Source organism: Triturus cristatus, chromosome 7 (assembly GCF_964204655.1).
Source record: "Triturus cristatus chromosome 7, aTriCri1.1, whole genome shotgun sequence".
NCBI classification, from domain to species: Eukaryota; Metazoa; Chordata; class Amphibia; order Caudata; family Salamandridae; genus Triturus; species Triturus cristatus.
The window spans coordinates 1,858,208,595-1,858,226,755 of record NC_140590.1 but is presented as its reverse complement, the minus strand read 5'-3'; the positions used below and the strand labels follow the sequence as shown (position 1 = coordinate 1,858,226,755).

The window sequence follows — 18,161 nt, the reverse complement described above, 5'->3', positions numbered from 1 at the left end:
TTAGCTAAGGTCATTGCAACCAGATTATCTCTCCTAATGGAACAGATCATACCACCCATACAGACTGGCTTTGTTCCTCACAGATCCATTTCAATCTTCGCGTTATGAAATAGTTTCTCCCTTGATGTCCCTGCGGCTGTAGCCCTTTTAGAAGCAAAAAAGGCATTTGATTCTTTAGAATGGCCTTTTTAAAAGCGACCTTTGATAAAAATAGGACTCCAACGTGGATATAATGCCCCGATTACGCTTCTAATTTCAAGTCCCGTGGCCCTTTTAAGGGTGACTAGTTCTCTTACGGACCACCTTCCCAGTTGCCAGAGGGACCCGACAAGGATGCCCTCTGCCACCGCTCCTTTTCATTGTCGCCATGGACTCCCTGGTGCACCGTCTACCGGAGAAACATACATGGTGGACTGCACTTTATCCCCGCCTCCAATTTATCTATTGAGACTAAACTCTGAAACAGCAGAATCCAAATTACTTCAAGGTCAAAAATATCAGAAAAGCTCTGAGTATTGGTCGGCTGCACGGACATGTCTGGATTCATGCCCTGTCTGGCTTCCAAAGTCCCACCTCTAGGTTTCTGGCCGAATCCCACCCGACCACCTCTGCTCACATTCAGATCACTGGCAAATCCCCCAAAATGCCCCCCCCCCCGGAGGCGAGACTTACATTCAAGTTGACATGTGCCATATTTAAAGCCCTAATGTCAGAATACCTTTACTTCCTCCTAAAGAAAATTCTACCAGCGGAAAATACCTCAAGTGCAAAAACACTGTTAGACCGGGGGCAAAAAAATGTAAGCAACATGTCCAGCTGCAGCAGTGAAATGATTGCCGGATCTACCAGCACACTGTGGAACGCTTTGCTGGAAGACCCGAGGTACATTAGGGGCCAGCTCTGCGACACAGGGCACTAACAACTGTTTGCGCTCCATTCCGCCCTGTGAATACTTCCTCAGTTCAGCTGTCTTCCTTTTGCCCTCCTTCCATTCTGCTTCCTAATCCCCTCAGTCATTCAGTTCTGTTTTGTTCTCTTCCATGTTCCTGAGGCTGAACACAGAAAAAACCGACGTCATTGAGTTTGGCCAGAAAACTTCTGTTTGGAGCCAACTGTGGTGGCCCCTTGAGGCTGGGAATTGTCCTGCCCCTGTGTGGAAAGTCAGGAACCTCGGTTTTGTGTTTGATTAAGGCCTAAAGCTCGCTTTGCAAATAAATCGAGTTTCCTCTGCATGCTTCTTTACGCTAAGAGTTTTGCGTAAAATTCTGCCGTTTATCCCACTACCACTCAGGAAAACAGTGGTCGGAGCTCTGGTTCTTACGTTAACGCCCTATATTTAGTAGCGGACAAAGGGCAGATCACCAAACTTCAGTCACTCCAGAATGCGGCGGCTCGAGTTTGGCTCGATCTACCCAAACATCACCCCATGCCCGCTAGTATCAAGCAGGTCCTCTGGCTTCCAGTTCGGCGCAGAGTTGATTTTAAGGTCCTCTGTTTAGTGCATAAGGCTCTGTATGGAGGCGGAGCCCTGGACATTCAACCCTTATTTCCCCGGTATCTGCCGCAACGCTGTCTAAGGTCTGCAAATGCAGGATTGGTTCCGGTCCCCAAGATAAACCAAGCCAGATGGGGACGAAAGGGTTTTTCGTATCAAGCGGCTAAACCATGGAACTCCCTTCCCCTTACGACCAGACTACAGCCAAATAGGGCTCTGTTTAGGAAACTGATAAAGACATGGCTCTTCCTTAAACTCTAAGATCTCTCAGCGTCAGCTTGGCTTCCACTCACCTCAGCGCTAAGACGCCTCAGCAATACTGCGCTTACAAGACACCAGTCAGTCAGTCAGTCAGTTCCTACCCCTCGCCTTCCTTTACTTAACTATCACATTGCTCTACCTTCAGCTCTTCGTCATTCTTCACCCCTGGTGCCTTCTAAATTGCTGGGTCCCTCCTTCATTTTTCGCCTTGCGTCTCCTTCTCAGGCCTGGCTGCTGGTCTTTCTTGTTCAATTCTGTAAGGCTGCCCGGGGTGGGGGTTGCGCAGCGGCCCGCCCCCTTGAGGGCGGCCGCCTTAGTGCCACAGGAAGGCACAGGGGTGGGAGGTCGTGTCCCTGGGCTTGACCTAGGGAGACCCCAGTCAGGTAGCTGCTTCCGGCGGGGAGGAGCCAAGGGGGGGTACATATTCGGTCCCCGCCCCCTCCTCGCCCTCTTGTCCGCTCGTTTGCCTTGCCTGCAGTCCGTCGTGCTCCGTCGTGTCGCCCGTCTTCACTTAGGTGAGTCTGCCGGTTACTTCCCTCTCGCCCCGGCCTTGTCCCTGGGCAGTACCAGGAGACAGGGCCCTGTGGTCGGCGTGCCACGGGCGGGGGGGGGGCCGTGCTCGGGAAAGAGTTTGTGAGGGGGCAGGATCGGGTGTGCGTTGAGGGAGAATGCTGTGGGTCGCGGGCCACGCGGTCGAGTAGAGTGCGAGGGGCCAGTGCCCCGGCCCTGTGCCCCGCGTCCTTTTGATCCCCACATCGTTATGTGTATATCGAGCCGGCTCCTGCGGGAGGCCTCGGTCGCGCTCGGGTGTAGGAGCGTCCGATTCCTCTCTCCCCCCCCTGGTCGCTCGTGGCGATTATTGTTGGTGTTTTAGCCGGGGGGAGAGTTGTGGCGGGGGATGCTGTCCTGGACCTCGCGATAAGAATAACAGCGCCGTCCGTTTCCCAGTCATACGAACCTTCGCATCCCAGGAGGACAGAGCTGCACAGGATGGAGTACGAGGGGACATTTTAAGTGATGCACACAAAGGAAGTGTGATGTGATTGGCTGGAGAAAAGTAGCGGTGAATTGAGGGAGAAATGTGAGAATGGTGGCGCTATTTATCGCAAACTACTTTACTGTCACGAGCCGACAATTCATAGAAGCCTTATCATAGAGGGGTGGCGTCACGGTCGGCGGCCCACGCTCCCCTCCCCCCCCCCCCCCCCCCCCCCCCTTCCCTGCTTCGACAAATGTTGTGGATCGCGGGGCGGGGTGGGGTATCTCACATGCCTTTCGGGTATGCAGTCAGGTTCACCCTGGGCTACGAGCCTGGCCCTGAGTCACGGGGCATACAACGACTGCCCTGGGGGCGCAGGGGCATCGGACGAGCCTGCGAGCTCTCATCAGCTGCCCCGGCATGCGTTCTTATCGCGTTTGGCCCCCCCCCCCCCCCCCCCCCCCGGCCGCCATGTTGGGGGCCCGCGGGGGGGGGGGAAAGTGCGTCGCGAAGCGGACGGGATCAGGCCACAGTGGGCACTGCTCGGGGCGCCATGTGTGCCGCCTCGGGGCGCGCGTGTGTCTGGGGGAAATCCCTTCCTGCGGTGGTCAGTGAGTGGACTTTCGGCCCGTCCATCGAGGCGGACGGGGGGGCACGCACGATTCACTCGCTTGTGGTTGAAGGCGCTGTCTTGGGTGCGTGGCCGGCAGCGGCCTTTTGCGTGGTGTGGCGTGTTTGCACGTTCCAGTCCTGTTTGGTCCTGCAAGCTTGGGAACGTTTGCGTGTTGGCCAGCTGAAGGAGTCGTCACGGGGTTTCGGGGGAGTGGCTGCGGCACACTCCCACGGTTGTTCCTCACATGGGCAGCTGGGACGATGCTTGCCAGATTGCTGCCATGCTCGACTTGGGCCTGTTATTGCTGCTTTCGCAGCATTCCTGTGCTCGGCGTGGCAATTAGCCGCAGGGTACTGACGCTGGCAAGATGGCTTAGTAGATTACGGGGGTTACGCACTTTGGCCGCAGAAGGCGTATGTTCGTGCGCCTCAGCACTACCGCAAAACGTGTATCTCCTGAGCCCGGGGGTCGCGCCCAGGCGAAGGAAGTGGTCCGTCGGATGCGCTGCCGCCTCCAGGTCGGGACTCCAGGGTGCGTCCCCAGCAGGTAATTTTGGGCAAATCACTTAGTCTCTACGGGCCTGAATGTGTGATGTAAATACGGTGCTATGAAAAGCGGTCCGACTAACCCCTTTTTGCCACATCCACTCGTACAAATCCTGGCAACAAGCCAAAAAAGGGGGCATATGATCGTGTGCATGGTACCCCGGCACAGCCCAGTCCATCTCCTTGGTGCCGTCCTCTTATACATTCATGGTGCGCGCGGCCCGCGCCCGTTCCTCCCGGGCGTCTCGGCACGCGTGCCACAATCCGCCCTAGTTTCCTTCCGGCGTACCTTGGAGCTCGGGAGACTGGCTTTCACTATCGCACGCTAGCATCATAACGTGAAGGCTGTGCTTCGTCGCGTGCCATTGCAGGACATGAAAGTACCAACAAACTATTGGTACGTCATCTAAAGGTAGCATCTCACACCGTGGTCGTATGATTGAGCAGGGCACTCTACTCGTTCTTCCTGGTCACCCGTTCTTCATTAGCGAAGGAAATGTAGCGTCCGGGGAACTGGGAGATAAACTCAGGCCTGTGTTGAATGCCTTGTATCCAGGATTTTGCGCGCGCCTCACCTCCATGCATGTGGGTCTGAGCAGCAAGGAAGTAATATTGTCGTGTCATCCTCTCTTCTCTTCCTCCTAGATCGTGCGAAGGTTCGTGCGAAGGTTTTAGGTGTACCAGACGATCACGCTTGCTGCCGGAAAAAGGGTGTAAGTGTGGCAATTGCTGGGGAAGGAAGGGGAGAGTAGGCTCCTGGTTGGCTCGGCCAAGGACAATATCGCCCTGGGGCACGTTTTAACAGCTTTGTTCTTTGTATGCAGGAAATCTGGGACAGCATTACGCTCTGAGTTGAAGGAAGTGCGTTCTCTTCCGCGAGAGTAAGTAGGAGCGTGTGTGACGGCGCGGTTGGTTAAGGGGGGGTAGGGGCCGGTCTCAATTGGTATTGGCCAAGGCTTACGTTCATTTCTCTTTCAGGTTAGGACCCAGTCCGAGATGGATAGTGAGGGCACCCCAGCGCTCTTCTCAACGCCGTCCCAGGTCGATGAGACCCAGCCGGGCAATTCGCAAGACGCACAGTTAGCAGCAATTATTGAGATGGCCAAATCCAAAGGACTGGCCTGGGCTGCAGACCTCCTCAAGGCCAGCTGCCCTGAGGACTCTGGGGTCATCTCTGGGGGCCATACAACGGGACAAGAGTCGAACGAGGAGGCGGGACCCCCTCGCCCCAAACGAATCCGCAGGGCCACAGTTAGAGACTTCCCGGCTGAACGTACTGCACTCAGGGTCCGCTCGGTGCCCGCCGTCAAGGGCTCCTCCGGGCCTCCGCCCCCGACGTCCCCGGCTGGCCCGCCAACACCGAGCAGTTCAAGCTCTCATGCCACTAACTTTGCATCCAGGGAGGACCTCGCCAACCTCAATGAGACACTAAAAAATTTCATGGATGAGGTCAGGGCGGGCTTCTCGCGGGCAGCCTCAGCGGTGGGGCGGCCGTCTGCTGACAGCGCGGGAGGGGCCCTCTCCGCTGCAGCCACTGTTTGGGCGCCACAAGGGACATGTCGTCACGCCCCCGAGCTGTCCCCGGTGCCGTGCACACCGCCTATTTCCTTGCCCAGAAGTGCAGAACCGGCGGCGGTGGTAGGGCCTGTCTTGACCGCCAGGCAGGAGAAGGCGGCTCCCGCTGGCCCCCCGGCCCCGGGGCCCATCCCGGCTGGGGGGGAGCTGCGCCAACCAGCAGGAGGTGAGCCGCTAACCGGGCAGTCTGCTGCCGCCATTGATATCGCCACCCCCCCCCCCGCCCCGGGGGGCAGCGCGTCCACGCAACTAGCTAGCGCTACAGCACCACGCTCTCCCCTGCAGGTCCCAGCTAAAAAGGAGTTTACCCATGCCCCGCTTCTGTCTGGCCATAGCTCGCTCATCTGGGAGGTCCCCTTAGCAGTAAAAGAATTCATCTGGAGGCGTGAGTTTTTAGACATCTTTTCACTACTGCTGTTGGGCCAGCATGGGCAAGACGCGCGTAGGCTTGGGGGGAAAGAGGACGACAAGAAGGTCAGGTTCCAGCAGTGGCCGGATAAAACAATAGATAACTGGCTAGCCGCCTTTTCCATCCTTCAATCTGTTATACTTGAAAAATTTCCTGAACAGGGCCAGGCTTTGGTACTGTACCAGAGGCTAATTCACACAGAGGCGCAGAAGTGGGGCGGGGAAGGGTGGCTCAATTATGACATGGAGTTCAGAAAAAAGATGGCCATTTGCCCAGAGATGGAATGGGACCAAAAAGAGGTACAGCTGTGGATGGACCACATGGGGTCTCGGGGATCCAAGAGTCCTGCCTCTCTTCCCAAAGGGTCCGGAGGAGGTGGCGGACAGACAGGGAGCTCCCAGTTCAATGCGAAGCAAGCGAGGCAGTCCTTTCGGGGGGGGCGTAGAGGGGGTGGCAGGGGAGGAGGGGCCAAGCGGGTCTCTCCTGGGACTTGCAACCTTTTCAATGCCGGCGCTTGCTCTTGGGGGGTCAAGTGCCGTTTCCAGCACTCTTGCAGCAAGTGCGGGGGGCGTCACCCCGCTGCCTCGTGCCAAACCAAACAGGACAAGAAGCCTGCTGACTCCGCCAAACCATCGGCTTGATTCGCCTCCACTCCTTCCCCCGGCTGCGGCCCCACCCCTCCTTCTCCCTCCTACCGACCTAGTCGCCTGCTCTCCTGCGCCCCTGGCCAGCAAGGGTCCTTCCCCGGTCCTCCTGGACCGCATGCTAGAGTTACTCAGACTGTACCCCCTCTCCGCTGACAGTGCGCTCCTGCTTGAAGGCTTCTCGCTGGGCTTCTCCATCCCCTATGTAGGTCCCCTGTCCGGGCGCGATGCGGAGAACCTCAGATCTGCCAGGGTCCTCCCACAGGTCTTGAAAGAAAAAGTCCAGAAGGAACTGAGGCTGGGGCGGGTGGCGGGTCCTTTCAGGGAGCCCCCGTTAGACAACTTTGTAGTCTCCCCCCTTGGCTTGGTCCCTAAAAAAGATCCCGGGTCTTTCAGGTTAATTCACCACTTGTCTTACCCTGAGGGGGGCTCAGTAAACCACGGCCTGCAGGAGGGGTCATGCTCGGTGTCTTATTGTACATTGGATGTTGCACTTGACCTGGTAAGGAGGGCTGGCAAAGGAGCCTGGTTGGCGAAGGCCGACATTGAGTCGGCCTTTCGGTTATTACCAGTGCACCCCAGCAGCCAACACTTGCTGGGTTTCAAGGTGGACGGCATGTACTACTTTGACAAGTGCATGCCCATGGGGTGCGCGGTTTCCTGTGCCTTCTTTGAGGCTTTCAGCTCCTTCCTTCAATGGGCCTTCCAGCACACGTACAGTTTTTCCGGGGTTTCCCATTACTTAGATGACTTCCTATTCATCGGGAGGGATGGCACGCAGGAATGTAGGGCAGCCCTGTTTGATTTTCAGGTCCTGATGCATCATTTCGGCGTTCCCTTGGCTCCTAAGAAAACGGAAGGCCCGGCTCAAGTTCTCTCTTTCTTAGGGATCGAGCTGGATACTGTGGCGGGGGAGGCCAGGCTGCCAGCTGACAAGGTGCGGGACCTGAGAGATCAGATTAGCCAAGTGGTAGGGAGGGAGAAGGTTTCCTTGGCTGCCATTCAGAGCCTCCTGGGGAAGCTAAACTTTGCTGCCAGAGTCATCCCCGCGGGTAGGGCATTTGCGCGAAGGTTAGCTAGAGCCACGGCCTCGGTGAGCAGGAAGCACCACATGGTTAAGCTGAACAAGGGGATGCGTGAAGACCTAGTCATGTGGGCAGACTTTCTAGTCAACTTTAATGGGGCTGTCATCTGGCGCGACCCCTGGGCCAACAGCCGGGAGCTGGCCCTCTTTTCTGATGCGTCTGGCCGGGAAGGGTTCGGAGTGATTTTGGACAAAGAGTGGTGCGCAGAGAGGTGGCCTAACGCCTGGCACAGGAAAAAGGTCACGTCCAAGATCACGGTCCTGGAACTTTTCCCAATTGTGGTTGCTTTTCATCTCTGGCCCAGGGCCCTGGCCGCCAAACGGGTGCTTTTCTGGTCTGACAACCTGGCGGTGGTGCAGGCCATCAACTCCCAGTCTGCTAGCTGCCCCCTAGTCCTGTGTCTACTGCGAGAGCTTGCCAGGGCCTGCCTATTTAACAACGTAGAGTGCAGGGCCAGGCACATTCCAGGGATTTCTAATGTTGCCGCTGACTCTTTGTCTCGTTTCCAGTGGCACCGCTTCCGGGAGGCCTGGCCGAGCGCGCGTCAAGAGGGGACCCCTTTCCCGCCGCACTTGTGGCGGCTGCTGAAGTGGGACCACGGATGAGGGAGCTGGGAGAACGGTCGTTAGCCCCCAGAACTGCGAAGCGCTACGGGAGCTGTGTCACCCTCTTTTGTGCAATTACAGGGGGCTGGGAGGAGGATCAGGTGGCTCTGGAACTTAGAGTCCAACAATTCTTGCTGTGGGCCAGAGGGGAGGGAAAAACTCATTCCTGGATGTCGGGCCACCTCGCTGCCATCAGCCACCACGCCAGATTGAGGGGGCAGGCTGATCCCACCAAGGCTTTTGTGATCAAGGCAGCACTGCGAGGGTGGGCGAAACTGGATCCGCGATCACCGGATCCCAGGTCCCCCATTACTTTCTCACTGCTACAAGGAATGTTGGACTGTATGGATAGGGCCACTCACTCGGGGTACGAAGCTACACTGTTCTCGGCCTGTTTTTCCCTGGCCTTCTTTGGGGCCTTCAGGATAGGGGAACTTGTGGCCCGCTCTAAATCTGACCCCTCCGGGGTGGCACTGAACGTAAAGGACGTAGAACTTGAACCGGGGTGCTTGAAAATAGTCATTAGACAGTCCAAAACTGACCAGCTAGGGCGAGGGAGGGTAGTGGTGCTACATGGCTTGGGGGATGAGAGATATTGCCCGGTAGCTTGTGTCAGAAACTACCTGCGGCTTCGCCCGCGGGGGGCGGGTTACCTGCTAGTGCATCAGGATGGCCTCCCGGTCACTAGATTTCAAGTGGACCACATCCTCAAGGCCTGCCTTAGGCTGTCCGGCCATGAGGTTAGGGGCAAAATATTCAGCAGCCACTCTTTCCGCATAGGTGCGGCCACCACAGCGTTCCTGGCTGGAATGCCTGCAGAAGGTATTATGATGGTGGGGCGCTGGCAGTCGCATTGCTTCAAGCGGTACATCCGGCCCTAAGGGTGGCCGGGGGGGCTGTGGGTCACTTGGGGGGGCTTCTGTCGTGACCACAATCATATTAGGGCTCCCCTCCCTCGCTGGTTTCCTGATTGACGTATACCTTTACTGCAGAATGTGCTGAAGTTTGCTTATGTTGTTGTCTCTCTCCGCTTAATAAACATATACTCAAAACCAATTTTCTCTTTATTAGGTATGAAGGTGTGGGTAATTGGTCACTCAATTATTGCAAGACTGGCTCATTGGGCGGCGGCAAGTGAGTGGCAGAACGGCTTTGCCAACACGGACATCACATGGTTGGGTTTCCCAGGCTTGCGCTGGTGCTACTTGTTACGGAAAGTTAAGCAGAGACTCCAGGGAGGGTGGCTCCCGCCCAACCTCTTGGTGGTTCACCTGGGGGGGAATGACCTCACATCACTAGGAAGGAGAGCTCTACTACAAGACATGAGGGACACTTTCTGCAAGTTGAGCGTGTTGTTGGGGCCGTGTGAGCTGTGGTGGTCTGAGATGACTCCACGCACTATTTGGCATGGTGCTCGCTCTGGCTCTGCCATCGAGGCATCTAGAAGAAAGGTTAATAGCGCTATGCGCAAGTTCACGGAGCAAAGAGGCTTTGGTTTCATCAGGCACGGCCTTCTGCATGCCAAATCAACGGGATGTCTCAAAGGCGATGGGGTTCACCTCTCGGATTTAGGCATGGAGTTGTTTTTACTGGATCTAGGGGAAGCTCTGACAGCTGCGGGTTGCTATTAATAGGGGTACTGGTGGGGGGCCCTGGTAGTGACGGTGGCCACTCCCAAGGCTGTGGAGGAGTTACAGGGCGATCCAGGGTCTGCACATACCAAGGGGTATAGCATGCAGCAGCACCGTGTGGTGCTAAGCCAGGATACCCAGGGATCTTTTAGCGTGTCCACTGGAAGACCTACGGCGCCCCGCTAACCGACAGGCGGTTGTGGGTCTGAGCAACCGGGGGCTGCCATGTATGCTCCGCCCACCCATCACGGGGGGGCGTGGTGAAGCATGTGGACTGGAGGTCCACGGATGGGAGGGGGGGACCCTCCCAACATTTGGTGGTCACCAATTGGCGTTGCCATGGTGACTCTAGGCTTATCAGACGGGCAGGCGGCATGGGGCTGGCCTGCCCTGGGATCGCCCGTAAGATAACCCACCGTGTTTGCATATTTTTTATGCTAATAAACCTGCAGCAATATTTCTCCACTTACATTCAGTGTCATGTGTTTTATTATGATTATGTACTGATGTATGCTATGATAACGGTTGCCGATATTGGCACTATGTAAGGCTGCCCGGGGTGGGGGTTGCGCAGCGGCCCGCCCCCTTGAGGGCGGCCGCCTTAGTGCCACAGGAAGGCACAGGGGTGGGAGGTCGTGTCCCTGGGCTTGACCTAGGGAGACCCCAGTCAGGTAGCTGCTTCCGGCGGGGAGGAGCCAAGGGGGGGTACATATTCGGTCCCCGCCCCCTCCTCGCCCTCTTGTCCGCTCGTTTGCCTTGCCCGCCCATCCGCTTACCCGGCATCAGGAGGGACAAGAAGGGGGGGGAAGGTTTTTCTAACAACTTTCACTTTTGTGTTGCAGGAGGAGTTACAGGGCGATCCAGGGTCTGCACATACCAAGGGGTATAGCATGCAGCAGCACCGTGTGGTGCTAAGCCAGGATACCCAGGGATCTTTTAGCGTGTCCACTGGAAGACCTACGGCGCCCCGCTAACCGACAGGCGGTTGTGGGTCTGAGCAACCGGGGGCTGCCATGTATGCTCCGCCCACCCATCACGGGGGGGCGTGGTGAAGCATGTGGACTGGAGGTCCACGGATGGGAGGGGGGGACCCTCCCAACATTTGGTGGTCACCAATTGGCGTTGCCATGGTGACTCTAGGCTTATCAGACGGGCAGGCGGCATGGGGCTGGCCTGCCCTGGGATCGCCCGTAAGATAACCCACCGTGTTTGCATATTTTTTATGCTAATAAACCTGCAGCAATATTTCTCCACTTACATTCAGTGTCATGTGTTTTATTATGATTATGTACTGATGTATGCTATGATAACGGTTGCCGATATTGGCACTATTGTTTATTCCATGGACTCACTGTAAAGAGAGTCCCCATCTCAGCTGCTTTATGTACAGTGTCCTGTGTACAGCTGCCTGGTGGACCTGCGCTGAATAAAAATGTAAGCAATGACATCATTGATTAATATCAGATCTCTGCTGTTCAAGAAGATGACGTCAAAGCCTCCCATCGCTGTATTGGGAGCTGTGTTTGTCATCACCCTCGGGTCCCCTCTGAGGATTTCGCACAGAGGACACAAGTGTTGGATTGTGACTATAAACCCAGTGTTACTTATGGGCTGCCTAGAGATCAGCCCCTGACAGTCTGTGCAAGTGACGCATATCCGGATTATTTAGGACGCATAAACCTCTCGCCAGAAGAAGCCTGGAAGGGGCGGCTGATCATGGGCACCCTTGGGAATGCGGCAGCTCCGCATTTCAACAAGAGCAGGCGGGCGAAAACTAAAGCAGAAGTCTGGGGTGTGATCCGTGATTCTGTGCCACATCCTGCAGTTGGTGAATATTCTGGTGACCCAGAAAGAGCAGTGGGACAGAGTCGTGTGTACAGCGCCCCCCAGCGCCTTGAGACCCTCATGGGTGAGTAGCTGCGCTATACAAACCCCTGATTGATTGATTGATTGAGTGTGTAAATCTCGATGAATCTAATGTTTAAGGACAGAAGGCGGAGTCTACCTGGCGGTATCTGGACCTGTGACCCACAGGCTGCACACAGAGGTACACACATACACTTCATGCACACAGAGGTACACACACACATTTCATGCACACAGAGGTACACACACACACTTCATGCACACGGAGGTACACACACACACACTTCATGCACATAGAGGTACACACACACACTTCATGCACACAGAGGTACACACACACACTTCATGCACACAGAGGTACACACACACACTTCATGCACACAGAGGTACACACACACACACTTCATGCACACAGAGGTACACACACACACTTCATGCACACGGAGGTACACACACACACACTTCATGCACACAGAGGTACACACACACACTTCATGCACACAGAGGTACACACACACACACTTCATGCACACAGAGGTACACACACACACTTCATGCACACAGAGGTACACACACACACTTCATGCACACAGAGGTACACACACACACACTTCATGCACACAGAGGTACACACACACACTTCATGCACACAGAGGTACACACACACACACACTTCATGCACACAGAGGTACACACACACACACTTCATGCACACAGAGGTACACACACACACACTTCATGCACACAGAGGTACACACACACACTTCATGCACACAGAGGTACACACACACACTTCATGCACACAGAGGTACACACACACACACTTCATGCACACAGAGGTACACACACACACACTTCATGCACACAGAGGCACACACACACACTTCATGCACACAGTGGTACACACACACACACTTCATGCACACAGTGGTACACACACACACACTTCATGCACACAGAGGTACACACACACACTTCATGCACACAGAGGTACACGCACACACTTCATGCACACAGAGGTACACACACACACACTTCATGCACACAGAGGCACACACACACACTTCATGCACACAGAGGTACACACACACACACTTCATGCACACAGAGGTACACACAATCAATCAATCAATCAATCAGTGACACTTATAGAGCGCGCTACATACCCGTAGGGTCTCAAGGCGCTGGGGAGGGGTGGTGCCGCTACTGCTCGAACAGCCAGGTCTTCAGCTTCTTCCTGAAGGAGAGGTGGTCTTGGGTCAGGCGCAGGTCGGACGGGAGGGAGTTCCAGGTCTTGGCGGCCAGGTAGGACACTTCATGCACACAGAGGTACACACACACACACACTTCATGCACACAGAGGTACACACACACACTTCATGCACACAGAGGTACACACACACACACTTCATGCACAGAGAGGTACACACACACACTTCATGCACACAGAGGTACACACACACACACTTCATGCACACAGAGGTACACACACACACTTCATGCACACAGAGGTACACACACACACACTTCATGCACACAGAGGTACACACACACACTTCATGCACACAGAGGTACACACACACACACTTCATGCACACAGAGGTACACACACACACTTCATGCACACAGAGGTACACACACACACTTCATGCACACAGAGGTACACACACACACTTCATGCACAGAGAGGTACACACACACACTTCATGCACACAGAGGTACACACACACACACTTCATGCACACAGAGGTACACACACACACTTCATGCACACAGAGGTACACACACACACTTCATGCACACAGAGGTACACACACACACTTCATGCACACAGAGGTACACACACACACACTTCATGCACACAGAGGTACACACACACACTTTATGCACACAGAGGTACACACACACACTTTATGCACACAGAGGTACACACACACACACTTCATGCACACAGAGGTACACACACACACTTCATGCACACAGAGGTACACACACACACACACCTCAGTAGTGAGTGACAACCCAGCTATTGCAAGTGAACTTTGTTAGATTAATATTTGCTATTTCACTTTTATTTCCGAAGAAGTGTGGGTGTGCCTACTAGAAATATTTGCACACTATTGTTTGTTCTGTGTGCTTTTTAAGCTGCACTCATGAATGGTGAAAAGTATGTTATTTTGTCTGGTAGCTGCTCATGTCTTCAAAGTTGGTACCCCGGAGCGAGGGGCTGGTGCTACTAGGAGAAGAGATATGAGTTTTAGGGGATGGATTTTCATTCACAGCTGAGTTTCTCAGGAAGTGCCTTGTTCTGTTTCAGACGCAGGTGGCCTTCCTTGACCCGTCAGCTTGTTTCTCCCAAGAGGAGTGGAGGCTCCTGCAGGAATGGCAGAAGGAACTGTACAGGAATGTGATGAAGGAGATCCACCAGGCCCTGCTCTCACTTGGTAAAGCTGCCTTCTTTCTATTAATACATTTGTGTTTGGTTTTCAGGTAAATGAAACAGTATCAGGTCACTCGCTGTTTCAAATGATAGGAAAAGCTGATGTACACAGTGTTCAAAATGTCATTCTGAAGGTGGGCGGGGCCTGGAAGGGCACTGAAACAGCTCCTTCATTCTTCCTTGACCACGAGAACTGCAAGTGAAGGCCAGCGGGGCCGTGTGACCCCAGAGATCACCGAAAGCCAAAGTGATCCACCCATGGACCCCAGCTCTGCCCATTATCTGCAGACCCACCCCTCCCCCTCTCCTGGCCACCATCTCTGTGGCCACACACCAATCAGGTTCCTTTGCCAGGATTTCACACCTGGTGGATCAGGACTACCCATATTCTGTGTAATGTCTTTGAAGGCCACATCCAATCCCAACTTTACCAGGCACATTCAGTGTTTGGCCTCTCAATCTAAGAGCAGCCTTATATCTGGCATTCCAATACGTGTCCGATCACTTCCTTCCAAGATCACTCAAGGAATCTAGATGTGTCTCTGGGATCTCACTTCTGGATTCCCAGTGGACGTTTTGATATTCTACACTGGACCTTTCTTAAAGAATGATGCGGGTGCTCACTTCCTCAGTCCTAACGATACCTTCTTGTAGTCAAGTAGCCTGATGTAGTAGCCTGATGTAGTAGCAGCTATTGTGATGTCCATGGTAGTGGTGACAGACAGGCTTTATGAGAATGCGAATTGTTTTCTGACCCTGTGTGGCTGCGTATGATGCCCTCACAGCCAGCCCAAAACTGTTGCGAACTTCTCAAACAATGATTTAAAAAAAAAAAATTCTTATTAATATTCCATGAAGAGTATTGAAAACACTGCATCAACAATATTGACTTTAGGATGAGAAGGGGCTGGCGGCACCCGATTCTGACCTATACTATTTATGTGCGCGGGCACATCATGCCCACTACTGCCCCCCTCATACATGTCCCACCTGCCCATGAGCAGGATGAACCTCACCCAGCGCCTCGTCAGAACCTCAGTGGACGGGGCTGCGGCGTAAACAGCGGAGAGTCGCACGATGCATACTACACAGTTGGCATGGGTGGGTATACGTAATGCTATGGAGGAAGAGAACTCTATTGACCACATCAAGCCCTTACTCACTACCATTGGCTGTGAGCACGTTCGGCTCCGGCTCTAGCCACAGTGGTCACATTGGAGGTAAAATCCATGGGAGATCTCAACCCTAGTGGTGTTTGTCTGCCGGCTGTGGGGATAGCAGATAGAGACGAGTCCCAGCTCTAGGTACATCTCTCCATATGCAGAGTCGTGCGCAATGTAAAGACCACTGCCCACCTCCTCGGAGGCGCCTCCGGATACCAAGCATCGACGGTCCTTCTTACAACCTCATCTCACAGACATCTGGTGACTCATTTACACATGACAACACAAGTGACAGCACCTTTACTCCTGCCGGGGCCAAGGCTCCTGGGGGATGGATCTGGGGCGCCCTCTCACTCCTAAAGAATGGACATTTTGTTGTTCGCAAACAGTAAACTGAGTCCCAATGGCCGACTTCGACTCCTTCATTTTAAATTCCTGCATCGGGTATAAAGAACCCGCCCCAGCTTCATGCCTGGGGACTGCAGCGAACACAGACTGCATTAGATGTGGGGCCGAGGAGGATGACTTCCTTCTTTGTGCTTGGCACTGTCCATCCATAGCTGCCTACTGGGCAGGGTCTTCAGGCTGGTTCAGAGATGGTAGGGAAACCATTGCCCCATCACCAAAGCTGGCACTGCTACGCTGTACGCTTGCGACTGAGTGTGAGGACAGACGATGTGTATCTATTGCCTTATAGATGGCGAAAAGGCTGGTAGCATGACATGGGGGCAGGTGTCTCCACCCTCAGTGCAAGCATGGATCCATGATTGGGGATATTGCCAGGAACAGCGGCTTCAGTTTTATGACTGTTCTACCCTACACTGCCTTCCTGGTACTGATGGGCTTGTGTTGATAGCCTTGCAAGAGTGGGACCACCCCATGGGGTTTATCCTCTTACCAAGTGGGCAATCCGTTAGAGTGGTGCTAGGCTTCTCTCATAAAATTACAGTAGGTTGAATGGGTGTTATTTCGGGCACTATAGAACGTCTACTGAATTTATATGTGGTAATGTGATGCAATGCACTGTCTTGAAGAATGTTGTTTCTTTTTCGCTCTTTTTTTACTTTTGTAGTAGGTTTTTTGTCTTTATTTGAATTCTACTCTTTTCTGTTGTTTTTATTCTGCTTCTCTGAAAATTCAATAAATAAAACAATTTTAAAAAAACTGAAAAACCCCACAATATTGACTGCTCACCAACGACAGCGCTTCCACACGTCAACCGTACCAATAACAGCTCACAGACCGGAATCAGTACTCATCAACTCCTGCCCAACCCAGCGTGGAATTATTATCTGTAGGGTATAGTGTACCCACCCCAACCATTGGCTTCATGGAGCCCGATTATTCGCAGGGTCTATCAATTTAGTCAGTATTTCTGCCCACTCACCTAGGTCCTCTGCTACTTTGTCATCATTCCGTGTAGCCTTCATATGTTGTTTATCTGCCAATACCCAGTGCATCAATTCCTTCTAACAGTGGCCCCCCTGCGGGGCACTGAGGTACACCAGATGTATTGCTATTTGCCTCTTCATCAAAACTGCCCCCATAGCCAACATTCTTAGTTTTGATGAATAATTGTTCCGCACTGGGAATATCCCAGTTGGCATTACTTTAAAGATGTTTCCCCCATGGAAACCTTTCTTAGACAGAGGATTCAACCAATCTATATGGCTTTGAATGAGGTCAGAACCATTCTCATTGGCCACAGACAGCGATCAGTCAGGTTAGCAGACACACCCTGAAGGCACAAGGCGATTTAACCAGTCAGATTGACTGCTATGGATCCAGTTAGAATGAGTTCCGCATTTAAGCAAATCTGATTGGAAGAGCAAAGTCCAATGAAATTGAGTGGAACTACTTTGGCATTACTAGACGGATGTTGTGGTCCAGTATGCTGCAGGGTATCAAGGAACACACACATCTTGAAGCATCCCTTGTAGAATCCTGCCAAGAGCCGAATCTCATTATGGAAAAGGAAATGAGCTCATTCTGCAGTTTGAGAAGTGGAAAGGGCCAGCCTTCCTAGCCCAAAGGAGGAGATTAGAATGGTGAAAATGGAAAGGCTGTCGCTAATCACATGTGGATAAAACAGGTGATAACTTTTACCAGAAACATGTGAAGCAGGGATGTCAGGACCTTATTTAGAGATACAGCTTCTGAAACCTGTGAAGCAGGGATGTCAGGACTTTATTTAGAGATACAGTTTCTGAAACATGTGAAGCAGGGATGTCAGGACTTTATGTGGAGATACAGCTTCCGAAACATGTGAAGCAGGGATGTCAGGGCTTTATTTGGAGATACAGCTTCCGAAACATGTGAAGCAGGGAAGTCAGGACTTTATTTGGAGATACAGCTTCCGAAACCTGTGAAGCAGGGATGTCAGGACTTTATTTAGAGATACAGCTTCTGAAACATGTGAAGCAGGGATGTCAGGACTTTATGTGGAGATACAGCTTCTGAAACATGTGAAGCAGGGATGTCAGGACTTTATTTGAAGATACAGCTTCTGAAACATGTGAAACAGGGATGCCGGACTTTATTTAGAGATGCAGCTTCTGAAACATGTGAAGCAGCGATGCCCGGACTTTATTTAGAGATACAGCTTCTGAAACATGTGAAGCAGGGATGCCTGGACTTTATTTAGAGATGCAGCTTATGAAACATGTGAAGCAGGGATGCACGGACTTTATTTAGAGATACAGCTTCTGAAACATGTGAAGCAGGGATGTCAGGACTTTATGTGGAGAAAAAGCTTCTGAAACACGTGAAGCAGGGATGTCAGGACTTTATTTGGAGATACAGCTTCTGAAACATGTGACGCAGGGATGTCAGGACTTTATGTGGAGATAC

General features: G+C 53.2%; 1 protein-coding gene across 1 annotated transcript in view; it reads left to right on the top strand.

The window, feature by feature from the left end:
* Positions 1-18,161, top strand: part of LOC146813475 (uncharacterized) — a 267,150-nt gene that overhangs the window by 3,363 nt on the left and 245,626 nt on the right. The window contains 1 exon segment of the mRNA XM_085615433.1: positions 14,026-14,152. Within this exon segment, the coding sequence (XP_085471559.1) occupies positions 14,026-14,152 (127 nt within the window).